Source organism: Symphalangus syndactylus, chromosome 9 (genome assembly GCF_028878055.3).
Source record: "Symphalangus syndactylus isolate Jambi chromosome 9, NHGRI_mSymSyn1-v2.1_pri, whole genome shotgun sequence".
Lineage (NCBI taxonomy): Eukaryota > Metazoa > Chordata > Mammalia > Primates > Hylobatidae > Symphalangus > Symphalangus syndactylus.
The window spans coordinates 120,949,276-120,965,333 of record NC_072431.2 but is presented as its reverse complement, the minus strand read 5'-3'; the positions used below and the strand labels follow the sequence as shown (position 1 = coordinate 120,965,333).

The 16,058-nt window shown below is 43.0% G+C and overlaps 1 protein-coding gene across 2 annotated transcripts in view; it reads left to right on the top strand.

Annotated features, from left to right (window-relative positions):
• Positions 1-16,058, top strand: part of ADAMTSL1 (ADAMTS like 1) — a 956,380-nt gene that overhangs the window by 807,024 nt on the left and 133,298 nt on the right. For both annotated transcript variants that reach the window (XM_063609087.1, XM_055294157.1), the window contains 3 exons: positions 4,524-4,703; positions 9,686-9,839; positions 10,724-11,849. In XM_063609087.1, coding sequence (XP_063465157.1) covers positions 4,524-4,703; positions 9,686-9,839; positions 10,724-11,849 — 1,460 coding nt within the window. The remainder of the gene's footprint in view (positions 1-4,523; positions 4,704-9,685; positions 9,840-10,723; positions 11,850-16,058) is intronic.

Below are 16,058 nucleotides of genomic sequence, written 5' to 3'. Positions count from 1 at the left end.
CAAAAAACAAGTCTGGCTGGAGTATACAGGGAAAGGGGGGAGTCGTAAAAGATAAGATTACAGAGGTGTACAACGCTTCTCTTGCTCTGCTATACATTCACCTACCTAGAACCATGCTTGGTTCATGATTGGCATTTAATAAATTTATGTGGAATGAATTAATAAAGTTGGAAGGATTTAAGCTAGACAATGTCTAAGTTCCACCAGGACAGGAACCAGAATCTGTAGCGGTTTGCAGGGCAGGGTTAGAGGAGTGTGGATTGTATTCTCATTGCAAGGGAACGTCATTGGAGGGATTTAAGCATGGAAATTGTGTGATCACATTTATGCTTTGAAAACATCACTCTTGCTATGGTGTGGAGAGTAGACTGTAGAGAAGACAATATGTGGTTTCCAACAGGAGGAAGGAACTCTTTTCAAACGATCACATTTGAGTGTATCATCTATATCCTGCTAGAAATGCTATTTCTTATTCCATTCTGGCTGCTAAAACAAAATACCATAGACTGAGTAGCTTATCAATGACAGAAATTTATTTCTCACAGTTCTGGAGGGTAGAAAGTCCAAGGTCAGGGTGCTGGCAGATTTGGTGTCTCGTGAGAACCCGCTTTCTGGTTCATAGATGGTGCTCTGTGGCTGTGTCCTCACATGATAGAAGGGGCAAGGCAGCTCTCTGGAACCTCTTTTATAAGGATACTTATCTCATTCTTGAGGGTTCCACCGTCATGACCTAATCATCTCCCAAAAGTCCTCACCCCTAGTGCTAACACCTTAGGAATTAGGATTTCAGCATGTGAATTTAGGGGAGTGGCAGGGAGGACACAAACATTCAGACCAAAGCACCAGTAAAAGGCAAGAGATGATGGATTATGGTATGCTGATTTATTATTTATTTTAGAAGTATAGCTTATATGTTTTGTAAGTAAACCTGACCTTATTTGGCCATGAATTGGATGTCAGGGGAAGGGTGGTAAGAAAAAGGAAAAACTCAGGGGCCAAAGTTTTTGCCCTGGATGTGACACAATTAAATGAATTGGGAAGACTGAGAGAGAAGTAGGTTTGGGATGAGGTTGGAAGGGCAGTATGAAGAGCTCCATTTTAGGCATGTTTAAATCAAGATGCCTATTTGCATTTAAGTGGACATGTTGAGTAGGCATAGGGGAGAGGTCAGAGCTTAAAATTAGAATTTTTGATTTATCAGGACAAACTTGTTTCTTTCCCACAATTGTGGTTTCAGAAAAATTAGAATAAGTTCATGGAAGAATCTTAGTAATTCACAGAATGGAAAGTATTGTGGAGAATATAGTCCCCAAATTTGGCAAATCCTTAGGAGTCAGTAATCCACGTGGTTAGTTGGCTACTTATAAAAAGAAAGAATGAACAAGAAAAGTTTATAACTGATCTGATTATAGTATAACTTGTTGGTTCGATGTAAGAATTTGACAGCAATAAGAGAAGGTTGAACCTAAAAAATCATGCAAAACACTGTAAAACTAAATTTAAAACCTTAGTTATCCATAGCAACAAGATTATTCTAGATAAATGGAATTCTTAGCCACTAATTTAAATTTCTCCCAAGTACCAACTTCAATTCAATGCCACAGACATTTATTGAGAACATTCACAGGAGGCATTATTCTAGGCAGTGCGGGTACAAAATTAGTTAAAGAAGTGAAATCCTTTAATGTCTTATTGAATTGCTACCAAATGAGAGCTAAAATTAAAATTTGCTTCTTCAATACAGAAGAGCCCACACAGTCACTGAAATGAGCCACAAAGAAGACAAAGGCTTAGGCCAGTCACTTGAATCATTAGCTCTGAGACCATAGATTTTGTTCTTAATCAAGCCCAAAGGACACACTAGAAAAGCCCTTAGAAGGAGCTGGTAGGACTTACAATGAGTATCAGGTGGTCTAGCTTCATGGCCTCGTCTAAGAGCTGTGTTTAAATGTTGCCTCTCAGAAATCAGAGTTTAGGGAGAACTCCTTAAATTTTCCAGGGTCACCAGAATATAGATGAACTACTTTAAATTCTACTCTCCAACCTGAATCATGGGCTGGCTCCTGCCAGTCAGGGATGGTCGCAAGAGTGGAAGCTAAGAATTGAATGGCAAAGCCCAGTTGGGTGAAAGAGTAAGACCAGGCTCTTGGCAGGCTTGGTGCTGATCAGGCTGGGAGCCCTCCTCATGAAGCAACAGTCACGCTACCCTCCATTGGGTCTGAAAGCACGCAGAAGTTACTACAACCACAGAGGAGAGAAGCTGAGTTTGGACTTTTTCTCCAGCTGTGTCCAGAGCATGGTGTCCAGAAGGAGCTTAATAAATGTTGCAATGAATGGCAACAAACCAATTCTAGCCCCTGTGTGGCCTTCATTGGGTTGTTTACCTCTCTGAGCCTCAGCTTTTTTTTTTTTTCTCTGTAAAGTGGAAATAAGACCTAGATTGTAGGGTCATTTCGCATTTTTTGTTAGCCTTCAATGCTTCAATGGGTAGGTAGTTGATCCCAGCAATAAGAAAATACATCCTTTTTCCTAGGGGATTCAATTATTTTTTTAAATTTGAAACAAAAAAAGAAGGTTGCTCACCATTGATTTTAATTATTTAAAAGACTCTAAGACTAAAAGGCTTAACTAGACAAAGCTGATTGCTTTTCTAACATCATTATCCACTAGCTCTGTGACCTCAAGCCATTCACAACTGCAAACAAATGGCATGTTTGCTCCGGTGGGGTCCAAACAACCACTGGTCCTAACAGAGACCTCTCTGGGTCCCGGATTTTCCTTCCCATGTTTATTACCATTGGGTATGGTGAGAGAACATTCATTTGGAGAAGTGGTTCTAAGCCCTGGAGACACAATAGAATTATCTGGGGAAAAATTACTTGGAAGAAGATTATACTGATATCTTTCTTAAAAACAAAACAAAAACTGGTACCTGGGACCCACGTCCCAGAATTTCTGATTTGATGGGTCTGAAGTGAGGCCCAGGCATCGTTACTTTTTAAAAGCTCCCCAGGAGACCTTGAGGTGCATGCAGGGTTGAGACCACTGAGTAAGAAGGTGAAAGCTGGGCTGCAGCAATGTCCTGACTGTACCCAAGGACATTGGTATCATAATAACCTTGACTGCTGGCAAAAACCCCCATAGCCATTCTGAATACAACGTACTAAACAAAGACCAAAGTGAGTTCTGAGAGGGGCACTCCTCCAGCAAAGTAGGTACTTCAGCACAAACTCTCACGCTTTTTAAAACCAGGCTTGATCTCTCAGCAAGCCAATGACAAGAAACTATTCTGGAAGAAATCAGCAGGCTCCCTAGAATTTCACACTAAAATATCCCCACCACAGAGTAGTCGTGGGTTGAACTCTTAGCGAGGGTTATGTCAGACTGAAAGTGATAGAAAACCCAAAATAACATTGGCTTTAAAAAGATAGAAAAGTCTTCCTCTCTCACATAAACACAGGCAGTCCAGAGCAGGTATGGTGGTTTCATAGTCAGGAAGCCGGGCTTCTAACTTTTTGTTTATGACAGCCCAAGATGGAAGCTTACATTTCAGACATCATGTTCACATTCCAGCCAGCAGAGAGGAGAAAGAGAAGGGAAGAGATGCCACACCATCTTTTTGGGCACTTCCCTGAAAGCACACACAACCCTTCCGTTTATATCCCATTGGCCAGCATTAAGTCAAATGGCTGTGTCTATCTTCAAGGGAGATTGACAAATACAGTCTTTATGCCGAGATGTGGTATGCCCAGTGAAAAGCTGGAGACTCCTTTGCTCTGAAAAGGGACACATATTTGAAAACAGCCAACAGTCTGTGCTTCAGGGACCTCCCTCCCACTTCATGCCCCTGGATCATAACTATTCAGTTACATGTAAACAATGTTTTATTGGGGTTCCTCTGAAAACCACTGACATGAGGCCATTTTTCTTGCATCCCAAATTTCAGTGGCTCTGGCTTCCACTGCCCTAAGAAATCATCAATCCTGCAAGAAGAGTATTCCAGGGGGGTTCTTAAGAAAACCAGACCCTAAATCTAATGCCCATTCTGTGTGGTAGAGTGCCTTCACTTAGAGAAAGGCCTGTCTTTTCTGCAAATTAATTTCTCCAGTTTTATACTGATGGCAGCAGCTCTCTCCTGTTCATTCTGGAAGCAGCACAGATTATTTTCCCTGGATCGTAAATATGCTGAACACTCTATTATACTAACCTTTTAAACCAATTGTCTTGGATGGGGCTGCAAATCATTGTTCAGGAGCAACTTTCTAAGATTTAAAGGCCCCAGAAATTCCTGGATGCTCTAGTTAAATACCAGGGATTAAGAGTGGAGAGGGTAGATCTTGCCACAAAATTCATCTCAAAGAGAAGAAACAAAATCCTTTGGGCCAATTCCTGGTTTTTCTTCTTCTTCTGGGGTTTTTTTTTTCTTCCTTTACTCTGCCAAATTAAGATAAGAATTAGCAGTCAGACAGACTGCCTTCCCATATCGGGTCTACTTTTTCTTCCTTCCTTCTTTCTTTCCCCAGTGTTCCAGAACGTGTGGCGGGGGTGTTCAGAAACGTGAGGTTCTTTGCAAGCAGCGCATGGCTGATGGCAGCTTCCTGGACCTTCCTGAGACCTTCTGTTCAGCTTCAAAACCTGCCTCCCAGCAAGCATGCAAGAAAGATGACTGTCCCAGTGAGTGGCTTCTCTCAGACTGGACAGAGGTATGTATTTTCCTCAGAAGAGAATAAAAGAGACCCAAGTAGGAAGAGAAGGCACCCCAGACGTACACATAGAAAAGGCAAGAAGAGAACAAAACAATCTTCCTAACAGTATGCAATAGTATTTTTGTAACCATATATACCATAATGTGTAACTAGCTTTTAACGAGGCTGCAGGGACCTGAGTTAGGCAGCCAGCCCTTACCCAACAATCGGAAGCTTGGAATTGTAAATGGGCTCCTCGTGGAACAAAACCAGACCTCATTGGTGCTGTTTTGGCCCAGGATTCTTTTCCACACACTGGGTTCTTCTCCTTCTATCTCCACACCACCCCCTCCTCCTGACCTCCCTGTACCTCTTACTCCCAGATGTTTCTAGTCTCTATTCAGGAAGGGCAAAGCCTCTCGAGCAAGTCTCTTCCAAGTTACTGGACAATAAAGGACATGATTTATTAGGAGAAGGCGGCCAAGGAAATCCTGCCTGTTTACTGTTAGTTTCCTGGCTCAAAAAAACTTCAACAGCTTCCCAGCAAGAGAATTTGATTTCCCTTGTTGTCCTGCACTTTGGGAAGTGATTGCTTCAGCATTCACCATTCCCGACTTGATCTGCTAAGTTAGAGACATACCTCTGACTAACGTTCTTTCTAAATAATGCCTCTTCTAATTCTAGTGTATGCCAATTCATTTACACCTAGTTTCAAGTCCTTTGTTTTCAGCCACTACCACTTCGAGTTGCCTTCGACTTCTCCAGCTCCATAGGCCTGTGTGTCTTCCATGGAGAAGTCCCCCTAAAACTGTTGCCTCACAAGAAGATTTAGCCAAGAACAGAATCACTAGACCTGAAGTGAAAATGTCTATAAAGCCAGATTCAAGACCTTCCTTTTTCTAGCATATAAGCATTTGAATTTGCCTTCCTAACCCCAGTGCCTTTTTTTTTTTTTTTTTTTTTTTTTTTTTTTTTTTGTATAGTATACAACTCAGAGGAGGGAGCTGCTGCTGCTTGAAATACCTCACAGAGATACTTGCCTACAGAGGGCAAAGCAGCCTGCGAAAATTAAGATCCAGCTCTCTTAACATAGGTTCTTAGAATTCTTGCCCATATCTTATCAAGCCACATAGAATTCCATGAGATGGTGCCTGCTAAGTGCATTGCAATTAAGAGTTAACTTACATTACGACACGTTTTATAATTTGGCAGTAAAATTGCTTCTTGTGGTATCTCGTGCCAAATGTCTCAGAACATTTGGGGAATTATTTTCTTATGCTTTCTAAATTTGATTTCAAGATATAAAGTGTGTAAAATCAGGATGTGTACATTTGTGTGTGTGTGTGTGTGCATGTGCATGTTAGTGACAATTTTTCCGTGGGAACATTGATTTCGGGTATGGCATTTGAAGAACAGAGATGTATTTGCCAAGTGACTCTAGATGAAAACATTCTCTCAGTGGAGTATTATCAAAGGAATTGCTCCCCTAAATCTATCAGGTGGTAGTCTGTCATGAGTGAACTGCTGAGGAAGGGACTTGTGTGTGTTATAATTGTCTTCCTGTGTTCCTGGAGTTTGTGGCCTTTGAAGCATATGAGACACAGAAGATTCAGAAAAAGTTCTTCTCTGCCTGCAGATTTGAGAGGGACCCTTGAGATTTGGGGACTAAGAAAAAGGTCCCATTGGTCACATTAAGTACAGTAGGCCTTCAGAACAGTATCATATGTTGTTAAGAGTTCAGACTCAGAGACAGGCAAACCTAGGTTCAAATCCTGACTCTGCCACTTACTGGCTGTATAACCTTGGGCTAATTATTTAACCTTTTTGGCTTTAGGTTGCTTATCTGTATAATGGAAATATAATAGTATCCATCATGTAGGTGGGAGGATGAAATTGAATATAATTTAATATATATTGCATGTAATGTACTTTGTGCCTACTAAAAGTGAACCCTTATGATTCTCTTCCATTTGGGCTCACTTGTCATGAGAAGGAAAGGAAATGAAAGGAAGCACTCACCGTGGCTGGCTGGGCCTGAGGCCACAGCTTAGGTCTCCTACAGGCTCTCCTGGTCTTCCTCAGGAGGAAGTTCTATTTTGGGAACTGGGAGGAGGCAGCTCTTATCCAAGGAATGTTATTAGCTTCTGAGCTATCTGGGTTAATGAATGGAGATTCCAAACATTGAGAAGGGGCTGGGAATGGTGGGAAGTAATCCCTGAATTGCTGGGATTAAACTCAAACTGGTGCCATATTGAAGTGCTCCTGGAGGTGTTCACAAGGGCTCCACATTGGCCCTGTCATCCTGATGACCATTCCCCTGGCCGTCTGGCTGAGATGAGATGTGCATTCTACACCTCCCATGAGACTGCCCTTGGAGAAGGGAAGACCTAAATGATCTATGGGTGTTTTTCATCTTCCACTATCTGGGCTCAATCTCATGGTTACTATACAGAATCCCACAGAGACAGAATTAAGCCAAAGTTTTAGACATTTCAAATAAAATTACTTACAGATTCTATTCTGGAAGTAAGACCTCTCAAAAGGCCATACTTCTTTTCTCTAAAAGAAACCCTCAATCTCCTGAAAGAGTTTGATATTAAATATTTTTAAATCCTATTCTATGGAAGTTGCTCCTTTCCCCCTCAAAAAAAATTCTAAAAGAAAGAATAATTTTAGAGCTAGAAGGAGCTTGAAAGATCCTATAGCCTAATTACTTTGTTAAAAAATTAAGACCACAGAACCCTTTATCAAATGAAATGTTACTATGAAGCCAATAATCTTAAACAGATCAAATTAGAGCTGTTTTGGTTTAAGTATGAGTACGGGTCTCAGATATCCGATGGCTGGGTCTCCTCATCACCTGAGAAGCCCCTGAATCACTTCCTCAACATAGCTATGGAACACGGTTTTAAAATCCCTGCTCTAGTTTAGCTTCCTTATTCCAGAGATATGGAAATTGAAGCTAGAGAAAGAGCTAGACTTGAACAAAGTCATAACCCAGTCTTCTGACCTGAAACTCTGTTTTTATGTTTCTACTTAGCAGCCTTAAAACGACCATACTGTTTTAAATTTTCAGGCTTCTTACTTCCATCCCACCTGATCCTTGGATTTGGCGCTGTCATTTACAATAAAATAAGGAATGGGTGGAATCTGGAACCCATAGTTGTCAGACTATAAAAGCAATGGGTTTGATTCTCACCACTGTCCTTTGCATCTTAAATTTCTTTCAGGGTGGCATATATCACAGCACATCACACAGAATAGTGTCACTTCAATATGTTAGCATATAACACACGAACATATAAGATCGTTTTTTGTTGTTTTTTTTTAACCATCATTTTTCAAGTTAACGTGGCACACTCCCACAGCCCTCACTCAGGCAAGCCTGGAGATGACAGCCTCCTTCCCCGACGCCCTGCCTCCCATCCATCTCCTGCTTGCATCCCTTCCGTACAATGTTGCCAGATTAACCTTCTCAAAACACCTCTTTCATCACGTCACCCCCCTCTTCAGTGGCTTCCCACTGCCTTATGGACCAATTACAAACCTCTTGTCTGAAAATTAAAGGTCTCCAAAGTCTGGCCCCAAACTAACCCTCAAGCTCCTGACACTTACAACTTCAGCCCTCTGTTCTGTCAAACTGTTCTGTCCCATGCCTGCCTTGGGACTCCTACACTGAAATTTTCTATCTTTTTTCTGGAAATTTCCCTGTCTCCCATCTGATTCCTGTTTCTCTGCACCCACCCAGACTCCAATCATCTTCAAGACCTTGGTGAGGAAATCCCTAGCGTACTATAAGCATTCAATTATTGTTAGCATTAATTTTATACTACTTTACTTGTCTTCTAATTGTATGTTTTTACTAAATTCTGTAATTACAATTCTATAAACAGCTTTATTGAGGTATATTTTATAAATTATAAAATTTGACTTAGCATGTTTTTAAGGTTTACCTGTGTTGTAGCACATATAAGAACTATACTCCTTTTAATGGCTGAATAATATCCCACTGTATAGATATGGCATATTTTGTTTATTCATTCACCAGCTGATAGGCATTGGGTGATTTTCACTTTTGGCAATTATGAATCATACTGCTATGAATGTTTGCACACAAGTCTTTGTGTGGATGTATGTTTTTGTCTCTCTTGGGTAGATACCCAGGAGTAAAATTGCTAGGTCTCATGGTAAATTTACATTTAACTTTGTAAGAAACCACCAATCTGTTTTCTAAAGAGGCTGTATCATTTTACTTTCCTAACAGTAATGAGTGAAACTGCTAATTTTCCATATCCTCACCAACACTTGTTGTCTTTTTTTTTTATTATGGCCATTCTAGTGGATATGAAGTTGTATCTCATGGTGGTTTTGACTTATATTTCCCAAATGGACTATTTCATTTTAACAATGCATTTGGAATTTTCCCCTCATCTGAATGACAGCTCTTTGAGATTAGGAACTATCTTGCACATCTTTTCTTCATCACATCCAGCACCCTGCCTTAGACAAAGTACATTCATAACTACCTAATTCTTGACACTAAAATATTGTCACTTACTTGTAAAGGAAGGAAAAAGGAATTAGCAATAATTGTCATTTCTACGTATGGCATTTAAAATATATTATCTCACTTAATTCCCAGGCTTGCAAACTAAGCATAAGTGGAAACGGACTGGGAGAATTTAAGTAACTTGCCAACTAGTGAAATACTGAGCTGGGATTTAAACACTCTATAACTCTCTAACTCTGAAGCCCAGGCTATATACATAAAATAGACAAAAGGTCTTCAGGAAACTTCAGAGTAGAAAATCTTAGAGTGCAAAATGTCTACAAGACGGGCACGTCTTCCACATTGTGACCTCATAATTAGTATTTCTATCACAGTGGTTATTGCCTTTCCAAGCAACTTTTCTCATATTTTGATGAGTTTGAGAGTCTATTAAAAAATTAGCTTCTAGTTCCCTGAATTTATGTGCATTTGGCCTTTCTTTCTCCACCAGTGTTCCACAAGCTGCGGGGAAGGCACCCAGACTCGAAGCGCCATTTGCCGAAAGATGCTGAAAACCGGCACCTCAACGGTTGTCAATTCCACCCTGTGCCCGCCCCTGCCTTTCTCTTCCTCCATCAGGCCCTGTATGCTGGCAACCTGTGAAAGTAAGTATGTCAGGGCTCAGGGAATAGGGAGACAAAACCCACACAGCAGCAGCTATAGCCACCACGCCGTGGCCTTCCCTAAACCCAGGACCTGTGCGAAATAGTGGGACAGTAGAACCCCATGGAGGGCTGCAGGCAGGAGAGCTCAGCTGGAGATGGAAAAGGAATCTTAATTACACGTGGCCAGGCTAAAATTCTCTTCTCCACTGGAAAAACAGTTTGCAGGGGGTAGAGCAAAGTTCACTTGCTGGCATACAGAGATCTGGAAGCTGGAGGCAGTGTATTACTAATGATGTCTGATGTTATCCACTCTGGGGTTTTAAACGACTCTAAACAGATTTGTTTTGTTTAATATAAATCCCTAGAGCCGCAACACTTCTAGGCTCTCCTTACCATGTCCTTTAGGGCTCTGGTGCCTTGCAGGACCCAAAAGGCAAACATTTAGTGAAGGACATTCTCCTCTCTGTCCTCTGCCTCTTTTTACGACGTTGATTTCTTGTTTAAAAATTATTTTAATGAGAGGAAATGCTTTCCCCTGGGATCCCCCTCCATCTAGAACTCTGCATCTCAGCTTCTAGGGGTAACAAGGCCCAGCAGGGAGACATCGGGTTGCCCACTGCAGCTCATTAGTTCTGATTGCGGCGGCAGCTTGATGGTCCACAGCCAGGAATGAGGTCCTCCCGAAAAACACAGGCAGTAAAGGATGGCCCCGGCCAAAATAAACCCTAAAGAATACTTTCTCTCCCGTCCTCCGGCACCTTCTTCTCTCCTTCTCTTCTCCACTCCGGCCTTTTCCTTTGCCCCTCTCTCCTGGCTGCATCTCACCCTGGGTTTTCTCTCTCCCCACCTCTTTCTCTGTCCCTTCGGGTTCGCTCTCCTTCCAGGGCCCGGGCGGCCATCCACGAAGCACAGCCCGCACATCGCGGCCGCCAGGAAGGTCTACATCCAGACTCGCAGGCAGAGGAAGCTGCACTTCGTGGTGGGGGGCTTCGCCTACCTGCTCCCCAAGACGGCGGTGGTGCTGCGCTGCCCGGCGCGCAGGGTCCGCAAGCCCCTCATCACCTGGGAGAAGGACGGCCAGCACCTCATCAGCTCGACGCACGTCACGGTGGCCCCCTTCGGCTACCTCAAGATCCACCGCCTCAAGCCCTCCGATGCAGGCGTCTACACCTGCTCAGCGGGCCCGGCCCGGGAGCACTTTGTAATTAAGCTCATCGGAGGCAACCGCAAGCTCGTGGCCCGGCCCTTGAGCCTGAGAAGCGAGGAAGAGGCGCTCGCGGGGAGGAAGGCAGGCCCGAAGGAGGCCCTGCAGACCCACAAACACCAGAACGGGATCTTCTCCAACGGCAGCAAGGCGGAGAAGCGGGGCCTGGCCGCCAACCCGGGGAGCCGCTACGACGACCTCGTCTCCCGGCTGCTGGAGCAGGGCGGCTGGCCCGGAGAGCTGCTGGCCTCGTGGGAGGCGCAGGACTCCGCGGAAAGGAACACGACCTCGGAGGAGGACCCGGGCGCTGAGCAAGCGCTCCTGCACCTGCCCTTCACCATGGTGACCGAGCAGCGGCGCCTGGACGACATCCTGGGGAACCTCTCCCAGCAGCCGGAGGAGCTGCGCGACCTCTACAGCAAGCACCTGGTGGCCCAGCTGGCCCAGGAGATCTTCCGCAGCCACCTGGAGCACCAGGACACGCTCCTGAAGCCCTCGGAGCGCAGGACTCCCCCAGTGTCTATCTCGCCTCATAAACATGTGTCTGGCTTCAGCAGCTCCCTGCGGACCTCCTCCACCGGCGACGCTGGGGGAGGCTCTCGAAGGCCACACCGCAAGCCCACCATCCTGCGCAAGATCTCAGCGGCCCAGCAGCTCTCAGCCTCGGAGGTGGTCACCCACCTGGGGCAGACGGTGGCCCTGGCCAGCGGGACACTGAGTGTTCTTCTGCACTGTGAGGCCATCGGCCACCCAAGGCCTACCATCAGCTGGGCCAGGAATGGAGAAGAAGTTCAGTTCAGTGACAGGTGAGCCTGGTAGCTAACCTGGTCTTGCGAGGGAGGCAAGGGGCCACATCTGGCCCAAGTCACACTACTTACACATTCTTCAAGGTGTTTCCAGGGGTAGGGATTAGAGCTGGCTTCGGGGACCCCATCATGGGGTGCAGGCCCTCTCTTAGCACTGATAGACTACTGGAGCAAAGACAAGCTATTTCATTTTTCTAAACTGTCTGTTCTCATCTTTATAAGGGAATAGCAACATTGCCTACCCACCCCCATCCCTGTAGGATCCCAAAGATAAATGAGATACTCTCTGGATAGCTTTGAACTTTTGGCAGAAAGACATCATTCCAGGCCAAGGCATTATTATGTTACTACTCTGTAAGTTGAACCATGGAAAAGCTTGAACACTGGAACACTGACTCCGTGTGTGTGGTCCCCCAGGGCTGGGCAGAGAATGCAGCCAGCACCTGCTGTTTCCCATGGGTGAGCCCATCATGTGTCTGGGCTGGACAAGGCTGTTTGTTCCAGAAAGCTTTTATTCCCAGTTGGATCTGTGATTGATTATCCTAATATCTCCTGTTGTCTCTGTTTTGATGTATCATTATCAGGATGACAGCATGTATCTCTTCCTAGTCTCTTTGGGTCACAGCCATTCATAATGTAGAATCAATAGTGGTAGTAGAATTAATAATATTTTTTACCACTACCTGTGCCTTACTTTGTACATATTTTGTCTCTTAATCTTTACAGGGGCACTGGCAATGAAGATAGTTGTCATTAATTGATTAGTGACTATCTGCCAGGCAAATGTAAACTCTTCATGTGTTTTATCTCACTGAATAGAAGTGGGTACAATTTTTATCCACACCTTATAGAAGAGGAAATACATAAAGTTAAGTAATTTACTAAAGGTTGTATTTATTATGTGGCAGAGCTGTGATACGTAACAAAAAAGGAACTTCCTTATGGGTAGTCACTTTAAAGAATCACAGAATCATAGTCCTCTAGTCTAGATTCCTCATTTTAACCTTTTATCTTCTCAGAATCCAAGCATAATGCTCTTTTTATTAAGTCTATATCTAAATGCTATTGTTTGACTAATTGTCTTCTCTGGCTTACTAGCTTTTGGTAAGGAAGGAAGGAAGCCAGCATCTATTGTTCCAGGCACTATGCCAAGTTTATTTATAAGTAACTGCATTTTTTATTCTAACATTCAATCCACAAGATTGACATTATCCTCCAGTTTTATGTAGAAAACCAAGGTTCAGCAGCTCACCCAAGATCACATTTTAGTAAGAACTGAAACAAGCATTCAATATCAAGTTTATTTAATTCCAAGGAAGACTTCTGTCTACTCTTCTGAGACTCAGTGAATAGATGTATAATAACTTTTGTCCATCCTGCACACATCATTTTTTGCCTTTGAAATGTCAATAATACTGCCTCTCAGGCTTAGTACTTATAGACCAAATACCTTTGATAATAATACTAAGTAGTATTTCTTTGTGCTCTAACTGTATGCCAGACATAGTGCTCAGTGCTTTAAAGGCATTATCTTGTTTAATTTTCCCTCACAATCGTAGGAACTAGTAGATACTATTGTAGTTACCACATCTTAGAAAGCTGAGGGACAGATGTTGGACCCACATGGAAACACTGGAAATGGTCTGAACACAGGCAGCATGCCCCAGAGCTTGTGCTTTTAACCTGCCCCTCTGTCCACGCCCTCCAACCCCCACAACTCATACTTTCCTTGATCAGCTTAACTGCTGTTACCCCTGTCGTTTTCTCCAAAAATATCCTTATAACATGGTTGGAAAGATTTCAGTCAAGCCCTTTGAGGTCACTGAGTGGTAGCTCCAGTGTGTGGCCCCAGGGTGATGAGGGGTGGCCTGATAGTCAGGTGGGTGGTGCCCTGCAACTCAGTCCTATCGGTGCACCTGCTGTGCCTGTTACACCACCATCATGCCCTCTCCTCTACCAGCCAGTCAGTTTATCAAGTGTAGGTACAACGTTTTATTTCTATCCCCGGGGCCTATTGCCTGGGATTGGTACTATTGGGATTGAAGGGAATCACAATTGGCTGCATGAGGGAAAAGATGCAAATTAACATCTTCCTACTTCCTCCTAAAAAGCTGTGGAACGAGACAGGGCAATGGGAAGGGGTCATCAGGACTCTGCTCAGCCTTTGCCTGCAGGGAGAACATTGAGCCCCTGGATTAGAGGTCCTGACAATTTCTTTGAGTGTTGGAGACTTTTTATGAAATCCACAGCCCATGGCCCATCTAGATCGCCTGGTGACTGCAGGAATTATGTGGACGGAGGTAGACAAGCATTGAGGGGTCCAATCTGATCTTGCCAAGGCCCTTCACTTTTCACGGTCTTAGTCTCTTCATAAATGAGGAGACTGTACCATATCATCTCCGATATCCCTCCTACCTCCTTCCCTCATTTACAGAAGGCCACGGAAGGTTAAAACCCATATGCTGATGGGAGAACCTTGACCACAGTAACTTCAGAAGTTGTGGCACAAATTGTTTCTAAATGCTCCACAAACAGGCTCAGTGATCACATGAGTTTGAGAAGGGCACACTTAAAGCTAAACAGATGTATATACTGCTGGATTTTATGTCTATTTTTTTAATATCACACTTGATTTTTTATTATAAAAGTAATAAAAGGGCTATAAAAGAATTCAAATATCTAAATCTATAAATGTGCAAGCCTCCCTCTTCCCCCAAATGCTCCCAGAGGCTATCATTCTTAATAATTTGGTATACATCCTTTTAGAATGTTTATATATTTTACTGTATTACATAAAAAGCATATATGCACACATAGGATTTGGGTTTTTTAATAGGATATTAGTCATGTTCAGAAATGTGACTCAGTTTTTACTTAACAGCATGTCTATGAGATGTTTTCATAATAGTATGTAGAGGTCTATATTACCTTTTTTAACAGCTGATTACTGTTCCTGAATGCATTTAACTATCCCCCAACTGAAAATTATTTAGGATTTTTCTTTTTATTTTACTCTTTTAAGCATTCCAATGTGTGTTGTGACTTTCCAAGTGGACAATATAGTGTGCTGTGTTTTCAAAGTTCTCCTTTAATCACTGAACAGTTTTTTGGCTTAGTAATCTCAGGAACACCAATAATTCTTGAAATAGCACTTAGGAAACACACTTTGGCCCTTTTAATTTTTACCCTAATGGGCATTGAGAGTCTAACTCCAATGGCTTTAAGATGGAGAAGGTTCAGTGGAATCTTGATAGAAACAGAGATGTGGCAGCCAGGTGCTAAGAACACTAAAGCACTGGGCCTGGGCAGGCAGAGGCAAGTCCTGGATCCTCCATCATCCAGGACATTGTTGTGGGGGAGGGTAGCACTAAGAGGGTAAGAGGGAAGATATCTGAGAGGCAGGAACAAACAGCTTTTGCTACCACCACAATTTTTCTTTTTCTGGATCTAGCCTTGACTAAGCTTTTCAATGCAAGTTAATGGCATGTGGTTGGGAAAAATAAGACATTTCCATTTCTGACCTTTGACGTCACAACTTTTCCATTTTTCTTGGCTGCTCAATAAGAAATATCGCTGGAGCTTATATATCTTTCAAGTTCTGTTTAAGAAAAGAGTGAATGTATCTGCACAGAGCATGCAGGAGGCACAGAGCTGCCATTAGGACTGCTTTGCTGTGGGCTGTTGGTGACCTTTCCTGTGTTGGGTTTCATTGCTTGTCATCATTACTATGTCTGGTAGTGGTTCAGAAATGCTCATTTATTTTCAAACAGAAGTGCTGAAATGTCCAGTGTTATAGTTCAGTTAGTCTGTTTTTGCTAAAGGCCCAAATCTACCTTCTGAGCATCTGCAAGATTCAGCTGTGTGTTGGTCTGTGGGACTTTGCAATTTGTTAAAGTGTGCTCCAAATAGCATGAGCCAGCAAGATAGGTCCAGGTCAGAAAAAAGTGAGAGAAGTCTGTTACTTCTTTGCTTTTAAATATTCCAAAGTTTGATTTGAAAGAATTTAGTTTTAGAAAAGAATCACGAATAATTCTGATACTACTGTGTCTCATCATTTATATAACTTACGAGTTGAAATTCACATGATTCTTAGAAATGCATGTCTGTCAACTGCTCAAGCAGTCGTTTACAGGGTGTCCTTAGTGTGTTATGACTGGATGGTTCATCATAATCCCTACTTCCTTTTTCCTTTATTCTGCAAACAGTCTC